The sequence below is a fragment of the Nerophis ophidion genome, linkage group LG10 (assembly GCF_033978795.1).
Source record: "Nerophis ophidion isolate RoL-2023_Sa linkage group LG10, RoL_Noph_v1.0, whole genome shotgun sequence".
Taxonomy (NCBI): domain Eukaryota; kingdom Metazoa; phylum Chordata; class Actinopteri; order Syngnathiformes; family Syngnathidae; genus Nerophis; species Nerophis ophidion.
In genome coordinates, this window is record NC_084620.1 from 3,418,564 (window position 1) to 3,440,480 (window position 21,917).

General features: G+C 39.9%; 1 protein-coding gene across 6 annotated transcripts in view; it reads left to right on the top strand.

The window, feature by feature from the left end:
* The window catches only part of syt1a (synaptotagmin Ia), a 298,889-nt gene that overhangs the window by 270,258 nt on the left and 6,714 nt on the right, over nucleotides 1-21,917 (top strand). For all 6 annotated transcript variants that reach the window (XM_061912043.1, XM_061912044.1, XM_061912042.1 and 3 more), the window contains one exon: nucleotides 9,285-9,418. In XM_061912043.1, coding sequence (XP_061768027.1) covers nucleotides 9,285-9,418 — 134 coding nt within the window. The remainder of the gene's footprint in view (nucleotides 1-9,284; nucleotides 9,419-21,917) is intronic.

Below are 21,917 nucleotides of genomic sequence, written 5' to 3' on the forward strand. Positions count from 1 at the left end.
CAGATGTGAGGAGCACCACAACAATCTGTGACGTCACGTGTACATCGTCTGCTACTTCCGGTACAGGCAAGGCTTTTTTATTAGCGACCAAAAGTTGCCAACTTTATCGTCGATGTTCTCTACTAAATCCTTTCAGCAAAAATATGGCAATATATCGAAATGATGAAGTATGACACATAGAATGGACCTGTTATCCCTGTTTAAATAAGGAAATCTCATTTCAGTAGGCCTTTAATTGTACATTCCGAATCAATCTTTGAACGTATTAACATTTTGGCCTGATACAGACGGCACTTTTCAGTGATAAAATTCATCCTAAAAAATACATCTTGCATCATTATTGTGTACACCAGGGGTGTCAAACTCAAAAACAGAGTGGGCCAAAATTTAAAACTGAACAAAGCCGCGGACCAAGGTTGAACAAATGAACCTTTTAATAGGGACCCAAACAAGTTTTGCATTGAATATTGAACAAGCAAGGCTTATATAACTTTATAGTGACATGCAAAATAGAGTTTCAAATAATAATAATAATAATAATAATTAAAAAATATCAATGGCATATCAAATAAAAATTAAATACAAATGTAATGCCTCATTTCTATTTGCAGCCTTCTGAGTTAAATATCAAAATATATTGTAGCGTCCCGAAAGAGTTAGTGCTGCAAGGGATTCTGGGTATTTGTTCTGTCGTGTTTATGTTATGTTACAGTGCAGATGTTCTCCCGAAATGTGTTTGTCATTCTTGTTTGGTGTGAGTTCACAGTGTGGCGCATATTTGTAACAGTGTTAAAGTTGTTTATACGGCCACCCTCAGCGTGACCTGTATGGCTGTTGACCAAGTATGCCTTGCATTTACTTATGTGTGTGTAATAGTCGCATATATTATGAGAGTGGGCCGGCACGCTGTTTGTATGGAGGAAATGCGGACGTGACGACAGGTTGTAGAGAATGCTAAAGGTAGTGCCTTTAAGGCACGCCCTCAATATTGTTGTCCGGGTGGAAATCGGGAGAATGCTTGCCCCTGGAGATTTTCGGGAGGGGCACTGAACTTCGGGAGGATTGGCAAGTGTGAGAAATTGCGGTGTTACAGCGGCACCGCTGCTGTGTAATAACGGCGGGCCAGCTGTAATGTTAATTTGATATTGCCTCAAGGGCCAAATTAAATTACACGTCGGGCCAAATTAGGCCCACGGGCCAGAGTTTGACACCCATGGTGTACACCAGGGGTGCCCATTACGTCGATCGCGAGCTACCAGTCGACCGCGGGGGGTGTGTCAGTCGATCTTGAGCCAGGCTTTTAAAAAAATAGACCTAAAAATGAGTGATCATCAATCTTCACCAAGACGTCACTTAAATGACATTCACGGTACCGGAGGGTCTTGTGAGATGACGCTGGCTGCTGCAAGATCATTATTATGAAAATATGACCGAGAGGAAGGCCAGAAACACTTTTTATTTCAACACACTCTCGCGCCGTATCTTCCGTCAAAACTCTAAAGGCCGACTGCACATTTCCTATCTTCACAATAAAAGCCCTGCTTCATGCTGCCTGCGCTAACTAAATACAGAGTCTCGGAAAACTGGCGTGCACAAGTGATCCCTCAGAAAGCTGGCGTGCACAAGCTTTCCGAGACTCTTATTTTGTTAGCGCAGGCAGCATGAAGCAGGGCTTTTATTGTGAAGATAGGAAATGTGCAGTCGGCCTTTAGAGTTTTGACGGAAGGGACGGCGCGAAAGTCTGTTGAAATAAAAAGTGTTTCTGGCCTTCCTCTCTGTCATTTTTTCATAATAATGAACTGGCAGCAGCCAGCGTCATCTCACAAGACCCTCGGGTGCCGTGAATGTCAATCAAGCAAGCTACGGAATTTGCCGCCAATGTTTTTCTTGTAAAGTGTATGGAAGCTGGATGAATTAGATGCCAAAAACCAACCACTTTCATGTGGTATTGTACAGAAAGGACAACTTTTTTTCTCCTCCATTTGAAAATGTGGGCGTTATCATCATTACTGTCTGATTCCAATCAATGCAAGTCATCAGAATCAGGTAATACACCAACTTATATTCTTGTCTTTGTGAAAGAAAGACATCTATATGTGTTACACATGCTTGTATTATCATTAAACACATTTAACTTGTTTACAAAAATGTCTCTTTCATAAATAAATAAATATAAATGATATATATAAATGAGGTAGATCCCCTCCAGTTGGTCAATTGAAAAGTAGCTCGCCTGCAGAAAAAGTGTGGGCACCCCTGGTGGACACAGACAGCATATTTGTGGTTGGCTGCAAGCATGAAAGAATACACATTTTCAAAAACAGCACATCATCCTTAAAATGGAGCTGTTATCCTTCCTGCTGTCCTGTGTGTGTGTGTGTGTGTGTGTGTGTGTGTGTGTGTGTGTGTGTGTGTGTGTGTGTGTGTGTGTGTGTGTGTGTGTGTGTGTGTGTGTGTGTGTGTGCGTGCGTGCGTGCGTGCGTGCGTGCGTGCGTGCGTGCGTGCGTGCGTGCGTGCGTGCGTGCGTGCGTGCGTGCGTGCGTGCGTGCGTGCGTGCGTGCGTGCGTGCGTGCGTGCGTGCGTGCGTGCGTGCGTGCGTGTGTCTGTGTGTGTGTGTCTGAAAGGGAGGCTACACACCCTGCTAAGTCCAAAATGATGGCAGATGCTTTTTATTTAACTCGCTGTGTGTGTGAAGGTAACACAATATGATCATGCTGGACGAGGCGCGGCGCTCTTCTCACAGGTGGCGCTGCCGCAATCCACAGGCGTGGCCAACCATCCATAAAATGGCAAAGATAACATCCACCTGGGACGAGGTGTAAGGGAGAGCGCTCTTCATGACACTATCCCCACTTCTCAGCTACTCGGGGAGATGAAAGGGTTTTTCTTCTTCTGAGTCCAAGTGACGTTCAGAACTAAAAGCTTCCTCGCCAGAAGTGGCTCCTTCACGGGTGCACTTCAGCTCCAGGTCAGCAGGGGGCGAGGTCCATGTCAGACGTCCAATCACAAGCAACACTAACCATGGACGCTTGCAACGGTTCTCCAGGAGTCATAAATCATTTCTGGATTCCAGTCAGCTTCGGTGACACAGCAGAGGCGTGTCGCTTCGCACAAACTGTTTCCCATCGACCGACGTTGGCCCACTAATGAGATTTATGTCATGCGTTTGCTCTGACAGCGCTCCCCCTGTTTCACATGTTACGTGACATTTAAAGTAGGCGGGGGCTGCGGCTAGTAAAGAGTCTGAATTCAGGCGGGTGACGTGATTTGGACGGGTGCTTAAAGGCCTACTTACACCCACTACTAGCGACCACGCAGTCTGATAGTTTATATATCAATGATGAAATATTAACATTGCAACACATGACAATACGGCCGCTTTAGTTTACTCCAAACCCCAATTCCATATAAGTTGGGAAATTAAATATAAACAGAATACAATGATTTGCAAATCCTTTTCAAGCCATATTCAGTTGAATATGCTACAAAGACAACATATTTGATGTTAAAACTGATAAACATTTTTTTGCAAATAATCATTAACTTTAGATTTGATGCCAGCAACACACGACAAAGAAGTTGGGAAAGGTGGCAATAAATACTGATTAAGTTGAGGAATGCTCATCAAACACTTATTTGGAACATCCCACAGCTGTGCAGGCTAATTGGGAACAGGTGGGTGCAATGATTGGCTATAAAAGCAGCTTCTGTCAAATGCTAAGTAATTCACAAACAAGGATGGGGCGAGGGTCACCAATTTGTAAGCAAATTGTCGAAAATTTTTAGAACGACATTTCTCAACGAGCTATTTCAAGGAATTTAGGGACTTTACCATCTATGGTCCGTCAAATCATCAAAAGGTTCAGAGAATCTGGAGAAATCACTGCACGTAAGCGATGATATTACAGACCTTTGATCCCTCAGGTGGTACTGCATCAAAAACCGACATCAGTGTGTAAAGGATATGACCACATGGGCTCAGGAACACTAGAAAACCACTGTCAGTAACTACAGTTGGTCGCTACATCTGTGAATGCAAGTTAATACTCTAAGTTAATAGCTCGGTTGGTAGAGTGGCCGTGCCAGCAACTTGAGGGTTGCAGGTTCGATTCCCGCTTCCGCCATCCTAGTCACTGCCGTTGTGTCCTTGGGCAAGACACTTTACCCACCTGCTCCCAGTGCCACCCACACTGGTTTAAATGTAACTTAGATATTGGGTTTCACTATGTAAAGCGCTTTGAGTCACTAGAGAAAAGCGCTATATAAATATAATTCACTTCACTTCACTACTACAGGGGTCGGGAACCTTTTTGGCTGAGAGAGCCATGAAAGCCAAATATTTCAAAATGTATTTCCGTGAGAGTCATATAATATTTTTTAACACTGAATACAACTAAAAGCGTGCATTTTTAAGTAAGACCAACATTTTTAGAGTATAATAAGTCTCCTATTCTTTTTCATAACATTGTTATTCTAAAGATAACCAATAATAAATATAATACTTCTTCCCATTAAGGCAACTTCTTGAACAGGTGGGATAGCAAATGGATGGTTGGATTAAAATGAATAAGAATGTTGTATAATTTGAACGTCATTTTTAACACTGTGGTTACCAGCGGAATTATTCATTACTTATCGTGTTAAGCAATGTCAGCTAAGATTTATCTGAGAGCCAGATGCAGTCATCAAAAGAGCCACATCTGGCTCTAGAGCCATAGGTTCCCTACCCCTGCTCTACTTTATAAAGCGAATGCCATTTATCAACAACACCAATGAACGCCACCGGCTTCTCTGGGCCCGAGATCATCTAAGATGGACCGATGCAAAGTGGAAAAGTGTTTTGTGGTCTGACGAGTCCACATTTCAAATTATATTTGGAAACTGTGGACGTTGTGTCCTCCGGAACAAAGAGGAAAATAACCATCCGGATTGTTTTAGGCGCAAAGTTCAAAAGCCAGCATGTGTGATGGTATGGGGGTGTATTAGTGCCCAAGGCATGGGTAACTTACACATGTGTGATGGTATGGGGGTGTATTAGTGCCCAAGGCATGGGTAACTTACACATCTGTGAAGGCACCATTAATGCTGAAAGGTCCATACAGCTTTTGGAGCAACATATGTTGTCATCCAAGCAACGTTATCATGGACGCCCCTGCTTATTTCAGCAAAACAATGCCAAGCCACGTGTTACAACAGCGTGGCTTTGTAGTAAAAGAGTGCGGGTACTTTCCTGGCCCGCCTGCAGTCCAGACCTGTCTCCCATCGAAAATGTGTGGCGCATTATGAAGCGTAAAATACGACACCAAGACCCCGGACTGTTGAACAACTTAAGCTGTACATAAAACAAGATTGGTAAAGAATTCCACTTTCAAAGCTTCAACAATTAGTTTCCTCAGTTCCCAAACGTTAATTGAGTGTTGTTAAAAGAAAAGGTGATGTAACACAGGTGTGAACATGCCCTTTCCCAACTACTTTCGCACATGTTGCAGCCATGAAATTCTAAGTTAATCATTATTTGCAAAAAAAAAAAAAAGAGTTTATGAGTTTGAACATCAAATATCTTGTCGTTGTAGTGCATTCAATTGAATATGGGTTGAAAAGGATTTGCAAATCATTGTATTCTGTTTATATTTACATCTAACACAATTTCCCAACTCATATGGAAACGGGGTTTGTAAATTACAATTTTGAATTTCCCGCGGAGTTTCCTGTTGAAAACGTCACGGAATGATGACGCGTGTTTGTGACGTTATTGGTTGGAGGGGACATATTAGCCCAGCACCACTCACGGCTAAAAGTAGTCTCTTTTCATCGCATAATTACACAGTATTTTGGACATCTGTGTTGCTGAATCTTTTGCAATTTGTTCAATTAATAATGGAGACTATAAAGAATAATGCTGTTGGTGGAAAGCGGTGGATTGCAGCTGCCTTTAGCACCGAAACACAGCCGGTGTTTCTTTGTTTGTTGTGAAGCTTTAACACAGAGCGGTCAAGCGAACATGTTTCTCTACGTCAACCAGCAAGTTTTTGGGATGGCAAAATTGTGATATTAAGTCGGCTCTTACCGGAGACTTCAGTGGATTACGCGACCTCATCCTGCAGCTCAAAAAGGCAGCTGTGATCTTGGCTCCTCGGCTTCTCTCAGAGACACTGGCGTTCACCGCAGCCATCCGACTTTCAGGTAATACTATATAATCTCACTAAAATACTATTGACACAATAAGCAGATAAAGGACCTTCCAGAATTATCCTAGTAAATGTGTCTAATTACATCTGAAACTCTTCCACTGCCGCCTGGATCCGTTGCCTTTTCTTTTTTCTTTTTTTCTTGCTTCACTCTAACTTTCCTCATTCACGAATATTTCATCCTAGCTTAAAATAATTGGGAAATCGTTGCTTTCTCGGTCCGAATTGCTCTTACTGCTGGTGGCTCACATTATAAACAATGTGAGGATGTGAGGAGCCCTACAACCCGTGACATCACGAGCACATCGTCTGCTACTTCTGGTACAGGCAAGGCTTTTTTATTAGCGACCAAATGTTGCGAACTTTATCGTCGATGTTCTCTACTAAATCCTTTCAGCAAAAATATGGCAATATTGCAAAATGATCAAGTATGACACATAGAATGGACCTGCCATCCTCGTTTAAATAAGACAATCTCATTTCAGTAGGCCTTTAAGTCCTCTTTCTGTATGCTTTAACACTCATGAGGAGTGTTTGGGAAAACAGCATCACATAATAACGGTGTTACCTTAACTAGTAATAAGTACCCCTAATTACTTTTACATACGTTACAGTGCAGTTACAGATGTGTTTTCTGTAACGTGGCACACTACTTTTGATGTGGTTGTATGTCAACAAGCATACTTGCCAACCTTGAGACCTCCGATTTCGGGAGGTGGGGGGTGTGGTCGGAGGTTGGGCGAGGGGCATGGTAAAGAGGGGAGGAGTATATTTACAGATATCCATCCATCCATTTTCTACCGCTTATTCCCTATGGGATAGCGGGGGGCGCTGGTGCCTATCTCAGCTACAATTGGGCAGAAGGAGGTGTACACCCTGGACAAGTCGCCATCTCATCGCAGTATGTGTAAAAATCTTTATTTATAATTGAATCACTTGTTTATTTTTCAACAAGTTTTTATATCTTTTTTTCCAAATAGTTCAAGAAAGACCACTACAAATGAGCAATATTTTGCACCGTTATACAATTTAATAAATCAGAAACTGATGACATAGTGCTGTATTTTACTTCTTTATCTTTTTTTTTTCCAACCAAAAATGCTTTGGTCTGATTAGGGGGTACTTGAATAAAAAAAATGTTCACAGGGGGTACATTTCTGAAAAAAGGTTGAGAACCACTGCTCTAAAAGCCGTAGATGTTATTGTCACATATGCCTGCACAGTAGATGGCAGTATTGTCCTGTTTAAGGGTGTCACAACATTGCTGTTTACGGCAGACGAACTGCTTTACGGTAGACGAAAACGTGACCGCTGTTGTAGTGTGTTGTTGCCGCGCTGGGAGGACGTTAATGAGACTGCCTAACAATAAACCCACATAAGAAACCAAGAACTCGCCCACGATCATTCTACAGTTATAACGTCATTCGGCAAGCATTCGTTTATATCGTGGGAAAGCGGACGTGAAAACAGGCTGTCGACATGTCACTCGGGAGGCCACGCCCCCTCCAGCTCCGCCTGAATTTTGGGAGATTTTCAGGAGAAAATTAGTCCCGGGAGGTTTACGGGTGAGGCGCTGAATTTCGGTAGTCTCCCGTAAAATCCGGGAGGGTTGGCAAGTGTGCAACAAGACAGAAGCACAACTAATCTAATGCTGGAAGTAACTTTTTACTCATTTTCACAATAAAGAAAATAACTTGGTATCGAATAGGAAGAGGCAATATCACACAGCAAACAATACATGGAAGTACACACACACATTAATCTCGACTACTAGTAAGATGGAGTAAAAAAATTTACAATCCTACAATACCCCGTTTGTGCCAGATATAGAAAGTTGTTTTAAGTAACGCATTAATTACTTTCCATAGTATTTAATTACATGTATTAAAGAGTAATTATGTTCATAGTTTAATTACAATTAACAATTACAATTGAAAGTAACGAGTAACTATAATTTATTATTGAATTCTCGGGCTATAGCGTGCACCGGTTGATAAGTCACACCCACTAAATTTTAGAAGAAAAATATTTTTTTCCATATATTAGTCGTGCCGGACCATAAGCTGCAGATGAGTACGTTATGAAATGAGTCATTTAGACAGAAATGTTTATTTTACATACATTAAATGTTTCCAAACGGAGTCTGAAACACGGTAGTAAAATGGCTGATCAAACAAAACAGAGGTCATCGTCATGGACCCACTAGCTGCGGAAGCTAGCTCTCCAATCAGCTTAACAGACTCAAATACTCCACAATGATTTGTGAAACTGAAGCAATACAAAAAGAATGCCATTGTAAGTTCATAGTTTTTAGTTTATGTTATGAAAATTGACAACGGAAATACGGTGAATTGGACCAATAATCACAACATTTATTACTAGGACTTAACATGACGTTAGTTTATTTGTACAACCAGGTCTTTGTAGTTATATTTAGGCACAGCCACCACAAAAAAAACACAAACTAGTGCAATATTGTGTCCTTTTTATATTTAATTCTGCTTCCTAGCACTACTAACATAATAGAGAATAAACTTGATTGCATCACATAAAGTTTCTCAAACAAATCAAATGTTCAAATGTTTTACAAAGTGATCCCTGCAGACACAAGCATGAAAAACTGAAAGTGATATTTTTGAGAGCCATTTCTTTTGACGCTTTTTTGTTTTTCTCTGACTCTATTACCTTTGAAAGACTCTTGAGAGTTGATGAAAGCAATTTCCTATGTCTCTATATCAACGACTGGAACACCCAAGAACAGAACAGCAATATAGCATTTTCTGCTCAAAGTCTACACTCACTCTCACTTCATTTATTTTTACACTCGAGCTGCTTGACCATCATGGAAATTGAATTGCTAAGAAGTAAAACAGACGTGACGTCCTATGCAACCCAGTGTTTTAGTGTTTTTGCTCAGTGAAGAAAAATCCACAAATTAGGCGCACCGTTTTATAAGCCGCATGTTGCAAAGCGTAGGAAAAAAGTATTTTATATCTGGATTTATGGTATTTTTTTGTAAGGACCGACCTATGTGCCTTGTATTTATGTAAACACAACAAAATGTCATGGCCGCCTCATGGTCTTGCTATTTTTCAGATCCGTACGTGAAGATCCACCTGATGCAGAACGGCAAGAGGCTGAAGAAGAAGAAGACCACCATAAAGAAGAACACACTTAACCCGTACTACAACGAGTCCTTCAGCTTCGAGGTCCCCTTCGAACAAATCCAGGTACACTTTTATTTCTTTTTCTTTTTCAGTCAAAGGAAAGCTTCACAAAGAGATGCGGGGTAGTTTGATATGAAAACAAACACTAAACATATCCATCTACAAAAACAATTTTTAACCATAGAAGATATTATTTAAAATAAGTGATGTCCCAAGATTTGAACAACACTGCCCTCTCAGGGGAACAAAGGTAATACAGGTCCTCTTCTCTGTTCATTAAGTGTGATTTTTTTTTTTGTGTGTGTGCTATAACGTGTCAGACACTTCCTAATCACGCTTTAAGGTTTGGTTTGCAATATTTCAACAAAACTCCACTTTTGTCCACCATCAAAAGTGCTTAATCATGTCGTTTGCAACAGAGAGCGCACATTTCACTGACAGCAGCCCAAAAAATTAATTTACAAGAGAAGTGTAAATACAAAATACATACTTTAAATTTACAAGAGAAGTGTAAATACAAAATACATACTTTATACTTGTGCTTTCATCACACATCAGACCCAGGGCTTGGTTTTGGCACAGTTTTATCACTTCCTTGTCCAATTCCGGGGCAATAGCACCTATCAAATACACAGTAATGAAAACACAGTTTTTCTAATAACTGTACTGTGCTTGCTGCTTACTTAAAACAAATATATATATATATATATATATATATATATAAATTTAATCTTAAAATACGGGATGACTCTATTATAAGGGACGGGTGGCATCCCTATACACCAGGGGCGTCGAAAGTGCGGCCCGGGGGTCATTTTTTAACGGTCCCACGGCGCATTTTAAAAATACTATGGAAAAAAATTAAAACATAAAAAGTGTTATTAAAGAGTAAACAGGTAAAACGTAACAAGAACATGTTGCAATCTTTACTCTAATAACACAGGCTGTTTCTTTCTTTAAAAAAAAAATAGTGAATCAAAATCAATCATGAATTATTGACCAATTTAAGGCTCCAATTACGTCACATTAAATATTCCACTTTGAGATATTTTTGGGAGCGAATGTTGCATATTTTGTGTTTGCTATATAAAAAACTGAGCTTTTTTTTTTTTTAAAGACGGGCCTAAGACGAACAAACAAAAAACATAAACTGCAAAAAAACGTATAATTGACGAATAGATCTGAAGTTGATCTCGAGACCATTGTGTTAAAAGTAAACAGTAAAAAAAAAAAGTATTATTTATTTTTTAACACTTTAATGAGTAGGACCCCTTAGGATCAGTGTGTTTTCTTTTTAAGTGTCATTGCAAAAAAAATTATAGTGAATTTAAAATCAATGGTGTTATAAGTTATTGACCTTTTTACGGCTCCAATTATTATATCATCTCAAATATTCTACTTAAAAAGTTTATTGGGTGAAATTATTGCATTTTTTTTTTTTCATAAAAAAACATGGTTTTTTTGGACAAAAAGAGCAAACAACTTAAATCTTTAAAAACATCATAGTGACAGATAGCCTTAATGTTGATCTAGAGCAGGGGTGCCCATTACGTCGATCGCGAGCTACCAGTCGACCGCGGGGGGTGTGTCAGTCCATCTCCAGCCAGGCTTTTAAAAAAATAGACCTAAAAATGAGTGATCATCAATCTTCAGCAAGACGTCACTTAAATGACATTCACGGTACCGGAGGGTCTTGTGAGATGACGCTGGCTGCTGCAAGATCATTATTATGAAAATATGACCGAGAGGAAGGCGAGAAACACTTTTTATTTCAACAGACTCTCGCGCCGTACCTTCCGTCAAAACTCCAAAGGCCGACTGCACATTTCCTATCTTCACAATAAAAGCCCTGCTTCATGCTGCCTGCGCTAACTAAATACAGAGTCTCGGAAAACTGGCGTGCACAAGCGATCCCTCAGAAAGCTGGCGTGCACATCACTTGTGCACGCCAGCTTTCCGAGACTCTTATTTTGTTAGCGCAGGCAGCATGAAGCAGGGCATTTATTGTGAAGATAGGAAATGTGCAGTCGGCCTTTAGAGTTTTGACGGAAGGGACGGCGCGAAAGTCTGTTGAAATAAAAAGTGTTTCTGGCCTTCCTCTCTGTCATTTTTTCATAATAATGAACTGGCAGCAGCCAGCGTCATCTCACAAGACCCTCGGGTGCCGTGAATGTCAATCAAGCAAGCTACGGAATTTGCCGCCAATGTTTTTCTTGTAAAGTGTATGGAAGCTGGATGAATTAGATGCCAAAAACCAACCACTTTCATGTGGTATTGTACAGAAAGGACAGCTTTTTTTCTCCTCCATTTGAAAATGTGGGCGTTATCATCATTACTGTCTGATTCCAATCAATGCAAGTCATCAGAATCAGGTAATACACCAACTTATATTCTTGTCTTTGTGAAAGAAAGACATCTATATGTGTTACACATGCTTGTATTATCATTAAACACATTTAACTTGTTTACAAAAATGTCTCTTTCATAAATAAATAAATATAAATGAGGTAGATCCCCTCCAGTTGGTCAATTGAAAAGTAGCTCGCCTGCAGAAAAAGTGTGGGCACCCCTGATCTAGAGATTTAAAACTTGAATAATAATAAAAATAATAACACTGAATAATGACACATTTTTAACACTTTATTTTTACCAAAACCCTTTGGGGTCCCCGGGATCAAGCCTGAGTGGAGGCGTAAATGTATATTGTTTATTCATATATTGCATGGGTGTCAAACTCTGGCCCGCGAGCCAAATTTGGGCCGTCATGTAATTTCATTTGGCCCTTGAGGCAATATCACATTAACATTAGGACTGGCCCGCTTGTATCTACCGCATTCACCGCTAATACTCATATTTCCACCCGGACAACAATATTGGGGGCCTTTTAAGGCACTGCCTTTATCGTTCTCTACAACCTGTCGTCACGTCCTCTTTCCTCCATATAAACAGCGTGCTGGCCAAGTCACATAATATACGCGGCTTTCACACACACACACAAGTGAATGCAAGGCATACTTGATCAACGGACATACGGGTCACACTGAGGGTGGCCGTATAAACAACTTTAACACTGTTACAAATATGCGCCACCCTATGAACCAACACCAAACAAGAATGACAAACACATTTCGGGAGAACATCCGCACCGTAACACAACATAAACACAACAGAACAAACACCTCGAAACCCTTGCAGCACTAACTCTTCCGGGACGCAACGATATACACCCCCCTACCACCAAACCCCGCCCACCTCATTATTTTATTTTCAGATGTATAAGCCTGTGGAAAAAGTTAATGTTGATATTTACCTCAGAAGGCTACAAATAGAAAAGAGGCAATTTTTTTATTTATTTAAATTGTATTTAACATACCATTGATGTTTTTTCGTTTGTTTTTTGAAAGTTGATTTTGCACTATTAAGTTAAATAATCGTTGCTTGTTCCGTATTCAGTCTTAAAGCAAATCAGTGTAGCAAACTGAGCAATAACTAACGTTTTATTCATGCACATTCTCTTGCTACTTCAAGGCATGAATGTTTGATTAATTAATTATTGTTATTTTATTTTAAAATCTATTATTTGCCTGTGGAAAAAGTTTATTTTGATATTTACCTCAGAAGGCTGCAAATAGAAAAGAGGCATTCTGTTTTTATCTAATTTTTTTTTTTGATATACTATTGATATTTTTTCATTATTATTAATATAGAAGGCTTGCTTGTTCAATATTCAATGCAAAACTTGTTTGGGTCACTATTAAAAGGTTCATTTGTTCAATCTTGGCCCGCGGCTTTGTTTGGTTTTTAAATGTTGGCCCAATCTGTATTTGAGTTTGACACCCCTGATATATTGTATTGGTTTTTAAAATAAATGGCCCCCGCTTGCTTTGAGTTTTCAGTGTACGGCCCTCAGTGGAAAAAGTTTGGACACCCCTTGCTATACACTCATCTTTAACTATTTGAGTAACTTTTGATCTAACATTTGCGTACTGGTGAGCGATCTCTGAATCCGGGAACATATCCTTCACGGATTTGTTAAAAACATCCGCAAATGAGAACGGGATGTTGCTTGTAGCTATCAGCATAGCCATCTTTGTCTCGGCATAAATTACATCCTCGGGTCTCCGATTTCGGGAGGTGGGGGTTGGGGGTGTGGTTAAGAGGGGAGGAGTATATTTACAGTTACAATTCACCAACTCCAGTATTTCATATATGTATATATATATATATATATATATATATATATATATATATATATATACATATATGAAATACTGGAGTTGGTGAATATACTTGACTTTCAGGGAATTCTAGCTATATATATTTATTTTATTATATATATAAATAAAATAAATAGTTGAATTTCAGACGGCACCTATCAAATACACAGTAATAAAAACACAGTTGTTCTACTAACTGTACTGTGCTTGCTGGTTACTAAATAAAAAAAAAACACTTACCTTTCACTATTTGAGTAACCTTTGTTCTGCCATTTGCGTACTGGCGAGCGATCTCCGAATCCGGGAACATATCCTTTGTTGTAGACATCCACAAAGGAGAACGGGATGTTGCTTCCAGCTATCAGCATAGCCATCTTTGTCTCGGCATAAAATACACCATCGGGTCTCCATTTTGCGAGGTGGCCCATAATACTGGGCTGTGAACGATGCTGCGCTGTGGACGCTTTGTGCTTCGCTGACCGTTCATGACTGAGTATATCCGTTCGGATTTACAAAATTTACAGGCAACATACTCCTTCCCCTTCGAACTCTTCTGGATAAACTGAAATTCTTGATCCATTCGTTTTGGAACTCGCAAGCGTACTTCTTCTTCTTACTCGTCGTCATACTTGCCAACCTTGAGACCTCCGATTTCGTTGCGTGGGGGGCGGAGGCGTGGTTGGGGGCGTGGTTAAGAGGGGAGGAGTATATTTACAGCTGCAATTCACCAACTAGAGTATTTCATATATATATAGATATATGAAATACTTGATCTTCAGTGAATTCTAGCTATATATATATATTTATTTTATTATATATATAAATAAAATTTTTTTTTGAATTTCAGACGACACCTATCTAATACACAGTAATAAAAACACAGTTGTTCTACTAACTGTACTGTGCTTGCTGGTTACTAAAAAAACAAAAAAACACTTACCTTTCACTATTTGAGTAACCTTTGTTCTGCTGCCATTTGCGTACTGGCGAGCGATCTCCGAATCCGGGAACATATCCTTATCGGATTTGTTGTAGACATCCACAAAGGAGAACAGGATGTTGCTTCCAGCTATCAGCATAGCCAACTTTGTCTCAGCATAAGTTACACCATCGTGTCTCCATTTTGCGAGGTGGCCCATAATACTGGGTTGTGAACGATGCTGCGCTGCGGACGCTTTGTGCTTCGCTGACCCTTCATGACTGAGTATATCCGTTCGGCCACCGTGTTCAATGGAGAAGTTTGATTTACAAAATCTACAGGCAACATACTTCTTCCCCTTCGAACTCTCCTGGATAAACTGAAATTCTTGTTTCCATCCGTTTTGGAACTTGCAAGCGTATTTCTTCATTTTGCTCGTCGATGGTTTGCTTCTGCTTTGTCTCCTTGTGTGTGCAGTTTTTTATTAAAATCCGTAGATGTTGTAACGTGATCGGGAATGTAAGCTGTTTATATAGTGGGAAAGCGGACGTGAAAACAGGCTGTCCCCACTCAGGTCCGCATGGAGCTGAAGGGGGCGTGGCCTCCAGCTTCGGCTGAATTTCGGGAGATTTTCGGGAGACAATTTCTTCTGGGAGGTTTTCGGGAGAGGCGCTGAATTTCGGTAGTCTCCCGGAAAATCTGGGAGGGTTGGCAAGTATGCTCGTTGTCACCATGTCTCTCTCTTCTTCTGCTTCGTCTTCTTTGTCTTCTGTTCTTCTTGCCGCGCTTGACTTCGAGGTTTATAACCGTTATTCTTGTCTGGCCGGAATTGGCGCCCAGTCAAGGAAGGTGTAGCAATATTGTTGTCCAGGTGGAAATCGGGAGAAATTTGTGAGAATGGTAGATTTTCGAGAGGGGCTCTGAAATTTGGGACTCTCCTGGGAAAATCGTGAGGTTTGGCAAGTATGTCGCATGTACGCTGCTAATTGGACTCTTTCATCCTCAACGTCTGACTGCATCCTGGCTTTTCAAGCACTCCTTAGATTTGAATCGTCTCTGAGGATGTGTGGTAATCACGCGCCGCTAATTGGCCTTTTGCTCGTTACCGCGCGTTTTCACCGGGTTATGTTTTGATATCACATCTTTGAAACCAGAAATAAAGTGTTCACAATGCACGCAGGTTATCAGTAGAGGCTGTGGTTGCCTAGGTAACCCCTCCATTATACAGTATTAAGATTGATTGAAATTCAGAGGAGGTTAAGCGTCATTTATGCTCCTGAGTCTTGGCGCCAGTTTACGCTCCAGGATTGACAAATTATGCACAGCCTTGCTAACTTTGTCCAAGCCCCGCACTTTGGAGGGGGGCATTGGTGTGATCATGCAGGACCATGTTTCAAACCCCGCATTAAAAAGCTGTGCACTACAATATAAGCTCATTGCAGCCATTAATCCTGACTTCCTCATTTTGATAATAATAAAATTAACACAAATTGTTTTTTCCTTTTGAGTTTTTTTGTCAGTGTTTTTTTAAATTAGGTTCCAAAAGTAATGTTGCTGTCAGGCTTGCCCCTGACAGTTTGTCTATGTTTTAGTTTTTTCCTCCGAATTTGTCTGTTTCCTGTGTTTAGTATTTCCTGTCTTTTAGTCCCTGTCAAGTGCTCTTAATTTGTCAGCTTCCTGTCTTGTTCCCTGAGTGCTGTGTTCCTCCTCAGTGTGTTTAGTATTTCCTGTCCTTAGTTCCTGTCTAGTGCTCTTATTTTGTCAGCTTCCTGTCTTGTTCCCTGAGTGCTGTGTTCCTCCTCAGTGTGTTTAGTATTTCCTGTCCTTAGTTCCTGTCTAGTGCTCTTATTTTGTCAGCTTCCTGTCTTGTTCCCTGAGTGCTGTGTTCCTCCTCAGTGTGTTTAGTATTTCCTGTCCTTAGTTCCTGTCTAGTGCTCTTACTTTGTCAGCTTCCTGTCTTGTTCCCTGAGTGCTGTGTTCCTCCTCAGTATGTTTAGTATTTCCTGTCCTTAGTTCCTGTCTGGTGCTTTTATTTTGTCAGCTTCCTGTCTTGTTCCCTGAGTGCTGTGTTCCTCCTCAGTGTGTTTAGTATTTCCTGTCCTTAGTTCCTGTCTAGTGCTCTTATTTTGTCAGCTTCCTGTCTTGTTCCCTGAGCGCTGTGTTCCCCTTCAGCTGCGGCTGATTGGCATCTGGCCACACCTGTTGCCAATCAGCCGGCTCCTATTTGTACCTCCTTTGTCTTGTGTCAGTTGCTGGATCCTTGTATTGTCATTTGTATTGTCGTTGCCTCATGTCACTCTTGTGTCTTTGCTACCTGTCGTGTCTGGCATTATTTCAGCTATTACCTGTCGTGTTACATCTTGTCCTGGTCGTCGTAGCGGTAAGCTGTTTTTGTTAGCCATAGCTATTTCCAATTTTTCTGTTTATCCTTTAGCTTCCATGCTAAAGTTCCTTTTTGTTTCTTGTTAGCTTCTATGCTAAAGGCCTTTTGTTTTTTTATTCGCCCACGTGCGCGCTTTTGGTTTGAACCCTTTGTTTGGTTTTGTCTTAGTATTAATATTAAAATCATGTTTGCTCACTCCATGCCTGCCTCCATCTCTGCATCTTGGGGTTTGACACCAAATAACCCGGACAGTTGCTGATCAATTTGAATTTATTATTTATTTAAATAATTTAATTGTATTTTTCAGTATCAAATGGTTCAAGTCAGTCAATGTTTGTTTAAAGACTTTTTTTTTTTACTTCAGGCAAATTGATGCACTTTAAATATTTTCTGTTACAGACTAATAAACAAAGGTAATAGTTATTTTTTTGCTTTCCTTGTATTTATTGATTTTTCAATGTTATATTTTCTTTAATGCTAATAAGGATACTGTGTTATGCTGAGGTGTACTTATAACATTATTAATAGACAAATGATGCTTTTATAGTTGGAACGGAGAGTGTGGGGGGGGGGCGCGTAACAGAAAATGATTGAGAAGCACTGCCTTAAATGAACAATATTGCTGCCTCAAACAGCATATTTACCAATATAATTAGTAATTAAGCCCTGCGATGAGGTGGCGACTTGTCCACCCGATTGTAGCTGAGATAGGCACCAATTAGCGGTAGAAAATGGATGGATGGAATTAGTAATTAATATAAAAAAATTACAGTTGCATATCACAAAGTCCCCAATCGTGTAAGAAGGTATCCAGTAAGAAACGTGTCCGCATCATTCAATTTACTCGTCTTAAGCTTCAAAGTAGCGTGGTCACTAGGTGTCACCTGAGATCGGTAGGTCGTGAGTTCAAACCCCGGCCGAGTCATACCAAAGACTATAAGAATGGGAGCCATTACCTCTCTTCTTGGCACTCGGCATCAAGGGTTGAAATTGGGGGTTAAATCACCAAAATCATTCCCGAGCCTGGCCACCGCTGCTGCTCACTGCTCCCCTCACATCCCAGGGGGTGGAACAAGGGGATGGGTCAAATGCTGAGGGTAATTTCACCACACTTAGTGTGTGTGGGTATCTTTGGGACTTTAACTTCACTTTAAATTTAACATAAAAAAAACATTTACCACTGCACTACAATTTAAAAACAGCATAAGTCCATTCCAGATAGTAATCAAATAGGTTTTGCGGTTTGAGTATTTTCACTTCGTCACACCTTATCTAAAATTCCAAACAACAAAATAAAAATATGTATGATTTGTGTTGGTATCGGTATCTGCCTATATTCAAGGCTGAAACATCGGTATTGTATTGGAAGTTGAAAAGTTGTGTGGGGACACCTCTAATCATTTTAAAGCAACACTAAGTCACTTTTCAATGTTCGTTAAATATTGTCATAACTTTTGGGATGAAATGTGAACTTACAACTTGTTGAATGACATGGCCTGAGGGGGTCTGTATCCCTTTAACTGGCACTTAGTGACTTTGAGGAGGGTGGCAGGAACCCCAACACAAAAAACTACCAATGTGCTGACTTGCTTTAATCAGGGGTCACCAACACGGTGCCCGCGGGCACCAGGTCGCCCGTAAGGACCAGATGAGTAGCCCGCTGACCTGTTCTAAAAATAGCTCAAATAGCAGCACTTACCAGTGAACCGCCTCTATTTTTTAAATTTTATTTATTTACTAGCAAGCTGGTTTCGCTTTGATCGACATTTTTAATTCTAAGAGAGACAAAACTCAAATAGAATTTGAAAATCCAAGAAAATATTTTAAAGACTTGGTCTTCACTTGTTTAAATAAATTCATTATTTTTTTTACTTTGCTTCTTCTAACTTTCAGAAAGACAATTTTAGAGAAAAAATACATCCTTAAAAATGATTTTAGGATTTTTAAACACATATACCTTTTTACCTTTTAAATTCCTTTCACTTCTTTCCTGACAATTTAAATCAATGTTCAAGTAATATTTTTGTTTATTGTAAAGAATAATAAATACATTTTAATTTAATTCTTCATTTTAGCTTCTATTTTTTCGACAAAGAATATTTGTGAACTATTTCTTCAAACTTATGATTAAAATTCAAAAAAAATATTCTGGCAAATCTAGAAAATCTGTAGAATCAAATTTAAATCTTATTTCAAAGTCTTTTGAATTTCATTTTAAATTTTTGTTCTGAAAAATCGAGAAGAAATAATGATTTGTCTTTGTTAGAAATATAGCTTGGTCCAATTTGTTATATCTTCTAACAAAGTGCAGATTGGATTTTAACCTATTTAAAACATGTCATCAAAATTCTAAAATTGATCTTAATCAGGAAAAATTACTAATGATGTTCCATAAATTCTTTTTTAAAATTTTTTCCAAAAGATTCGAATTAGCTAGTTTTTCTCTTAATTTGTTTCGGTTGAATTTTGAATTGTAAAGAGTCGAAATTGAAGATAAACTATGTTTCAAAATTTAATTTTCATTTTTTTCGTGTTTTCTCCTCTTTTAAACCGTTCAATTAAGTGTTTTTTTCATAATTTATTCTCTACAAAAAACCTTCCATAAAAGGAAAAAAAAATGTACGACGGAATGACAGACAGAAATACCCTTTTTAATATATAGAGATTTATTTATTAAAGGTAAATTGAGCAAATTGGCTATTTCTGGCAATTTAAGTGTGTATCAAACTGGTAGCCCTTGGCATTAATCAGTACCCAAGAAGTAGCTCTTGCTTTCAAAAAGGTTGGTGACCCCTGCTGTACAGCATTCGTCACTCCCCCTTTCCCATTTGTTAAAAAGATGGACGCCTGCAATTACTGCTGTCAAACTCCAAAACAACCAAAGAAACAACAATTTTGTCTGAGGAGACAAAAAAGAAAACGGGAGCTTTCCTGGATAAAAGGACAGTCAGGGATCAACATTGCACTGGTGTGAGCCTTTGCTGTGTTGCTACTAAACTAGTCAGTGACTTTCGATGCTCAAATAAAAATGATAATGCTTATGTAATCGAAAGTTTGCGTCGTAGCAATAAGTAGCCATCAGTGCAATAGTTTTACTATTCAATTCGAAAAGAAAATCTCCTGCTAGTTTTTCTTTGCTTGGGACCTGCATCCGCCCTGATACATAGTGTCATGTTTGTAGTAAAATCCAAGATCAGTTCTTGATAGTGTCTGTGGTTTTCAATCAATCAATGTTTACTTATATAGCCCTAAATCACTGGTGTCTCAAAGGGCTGCACAAACCACTACGACATCCTCGGTAGGCCCACATAAGGGCAAGGAAAACTCACACCCAGTGGGACGTCGGTGACAATGATGACTATGAGAACCTTGGAGAGGAGGAAAGCAATGGATGTCGAGCGGGTCTAACATGATACTGTGAAAGTTCAATCCATAATGGATCCAACACAGTCGCGAGAGTCCAGTCCAAAGCGGATCCAACACAGCACCGAGAGTCCGGTTCACAGCGGAGCCAGCAGGAAACCATCCCAAGCGGAGGCGGATTAGCAGCGCAGAGATGTCCCCAGCCGATACACAGGCAAGCAGTACATGGCCACCGGATCGGACCGGACCCCCTCCACAAGGGAGAGTGGGACATAGGAGAAAAAGAAAAGAAACGGCAGATCAACTGGTCTAAAAAGGGAGTCTATTTAAAGGCTAGAGTATACAAATGAGTTTTAAGGTGAGACTAAAATGCTTCTACTGATGTTTTAACATCAGCGTAACCATTAGAGAGCTAATATTTGGGCCAATATTACAGTGAACATCATGACTGTATGACGCTATATGCCCTAGTCGTCATGAGTAATGTGGTCTTATTCTGGCAAAACACTACCACTATAGTCCACTGGCGGCGCCAAAATCAACCAAAACTGAACGTTCTTAAGTGGGGTTTTAATGGGGGTCATATCAGGATTTTGTTTCTACATTTAAAACACTTCATGTTGGTCTACATAACATGTAATGGTGGTTCTTTGGTCAAAATGTTGCATTCTTCAAGCCACTTTCTAAAAGTCTCTTCAGAATCGGGTTTTATTTACTTGTTGAAGCCCTCCTCCAGTCTAAGCTCTCTTTGACTGTGTCAGTCATTTTGTAGTTTTTAACACTTCCCTGTGGCAAACTTGCCAACCTTGAGACCTCCGATTTCGGGAGGTGGGGGTCGGGTGGGGTATAACAGCTGCAGGAAAAAAAGGGCAGCATAAAAAAAGAGTGCAGTGGGGCAAAAAAGTATTTAGTCAGCCAGCGATTGTGCAAGTTCTCCCACTTCAAATGATGACAGAGGTCTGTCATGTTCATCATAGGTACACTTCAACTGTGAGAGACAGAATGGGGGAAAAAAATCCAGGAATTCACATTTTAAGAATTTTAAATAATTTTTATGTAAATTATGGTGGAAAATAAGTATTTGGTCAACCATTCAAAGCTCTCACTGATGGAAGGAGGTTTTGGCTCCAAATCTCACGATACATGGCCCTATTCATTCTTTCCTTAACACGGATCAATCGTCCTGTCCCCTTAGCAGAAAAACAGCCCCAAAGCATGATGTTTCCACCCCCATGCTTCACAGTAGGTGTGGTGTTCTTGGGATGCAACTCAGTATTCTTCTTCCTCCAAACACCAGCAGTTGAGTTTATACCAAAATGGATACATGGATGATACAGCAGAGGATTGGGAGAATGTCATGTGGTCAGATGAAACCAAAATAGAACTTTTTGGTATAAACTCAACTCGTCGTGTTTGGAGGAAGAAGAATACTGAGTTGCATCCCAAGAACACCATACCTACTGTGAAGCATGGGGGTGGAAACATCATGCTTTGAGGCTGTTTTTCTGCTAAGGGGACAGGACGATTGATCCGTGTTAAGGAAAGAATGAATGGGGCCATGTATCCGAGATTTGGAGCCAAAACCTCCTTCCATCAGTGAGAGCTTTGAATGGTTGACCAAATACTTATTTTCCACCATCATTTACAAATAAATTATTTAAAATTCCTACAATGTGAATT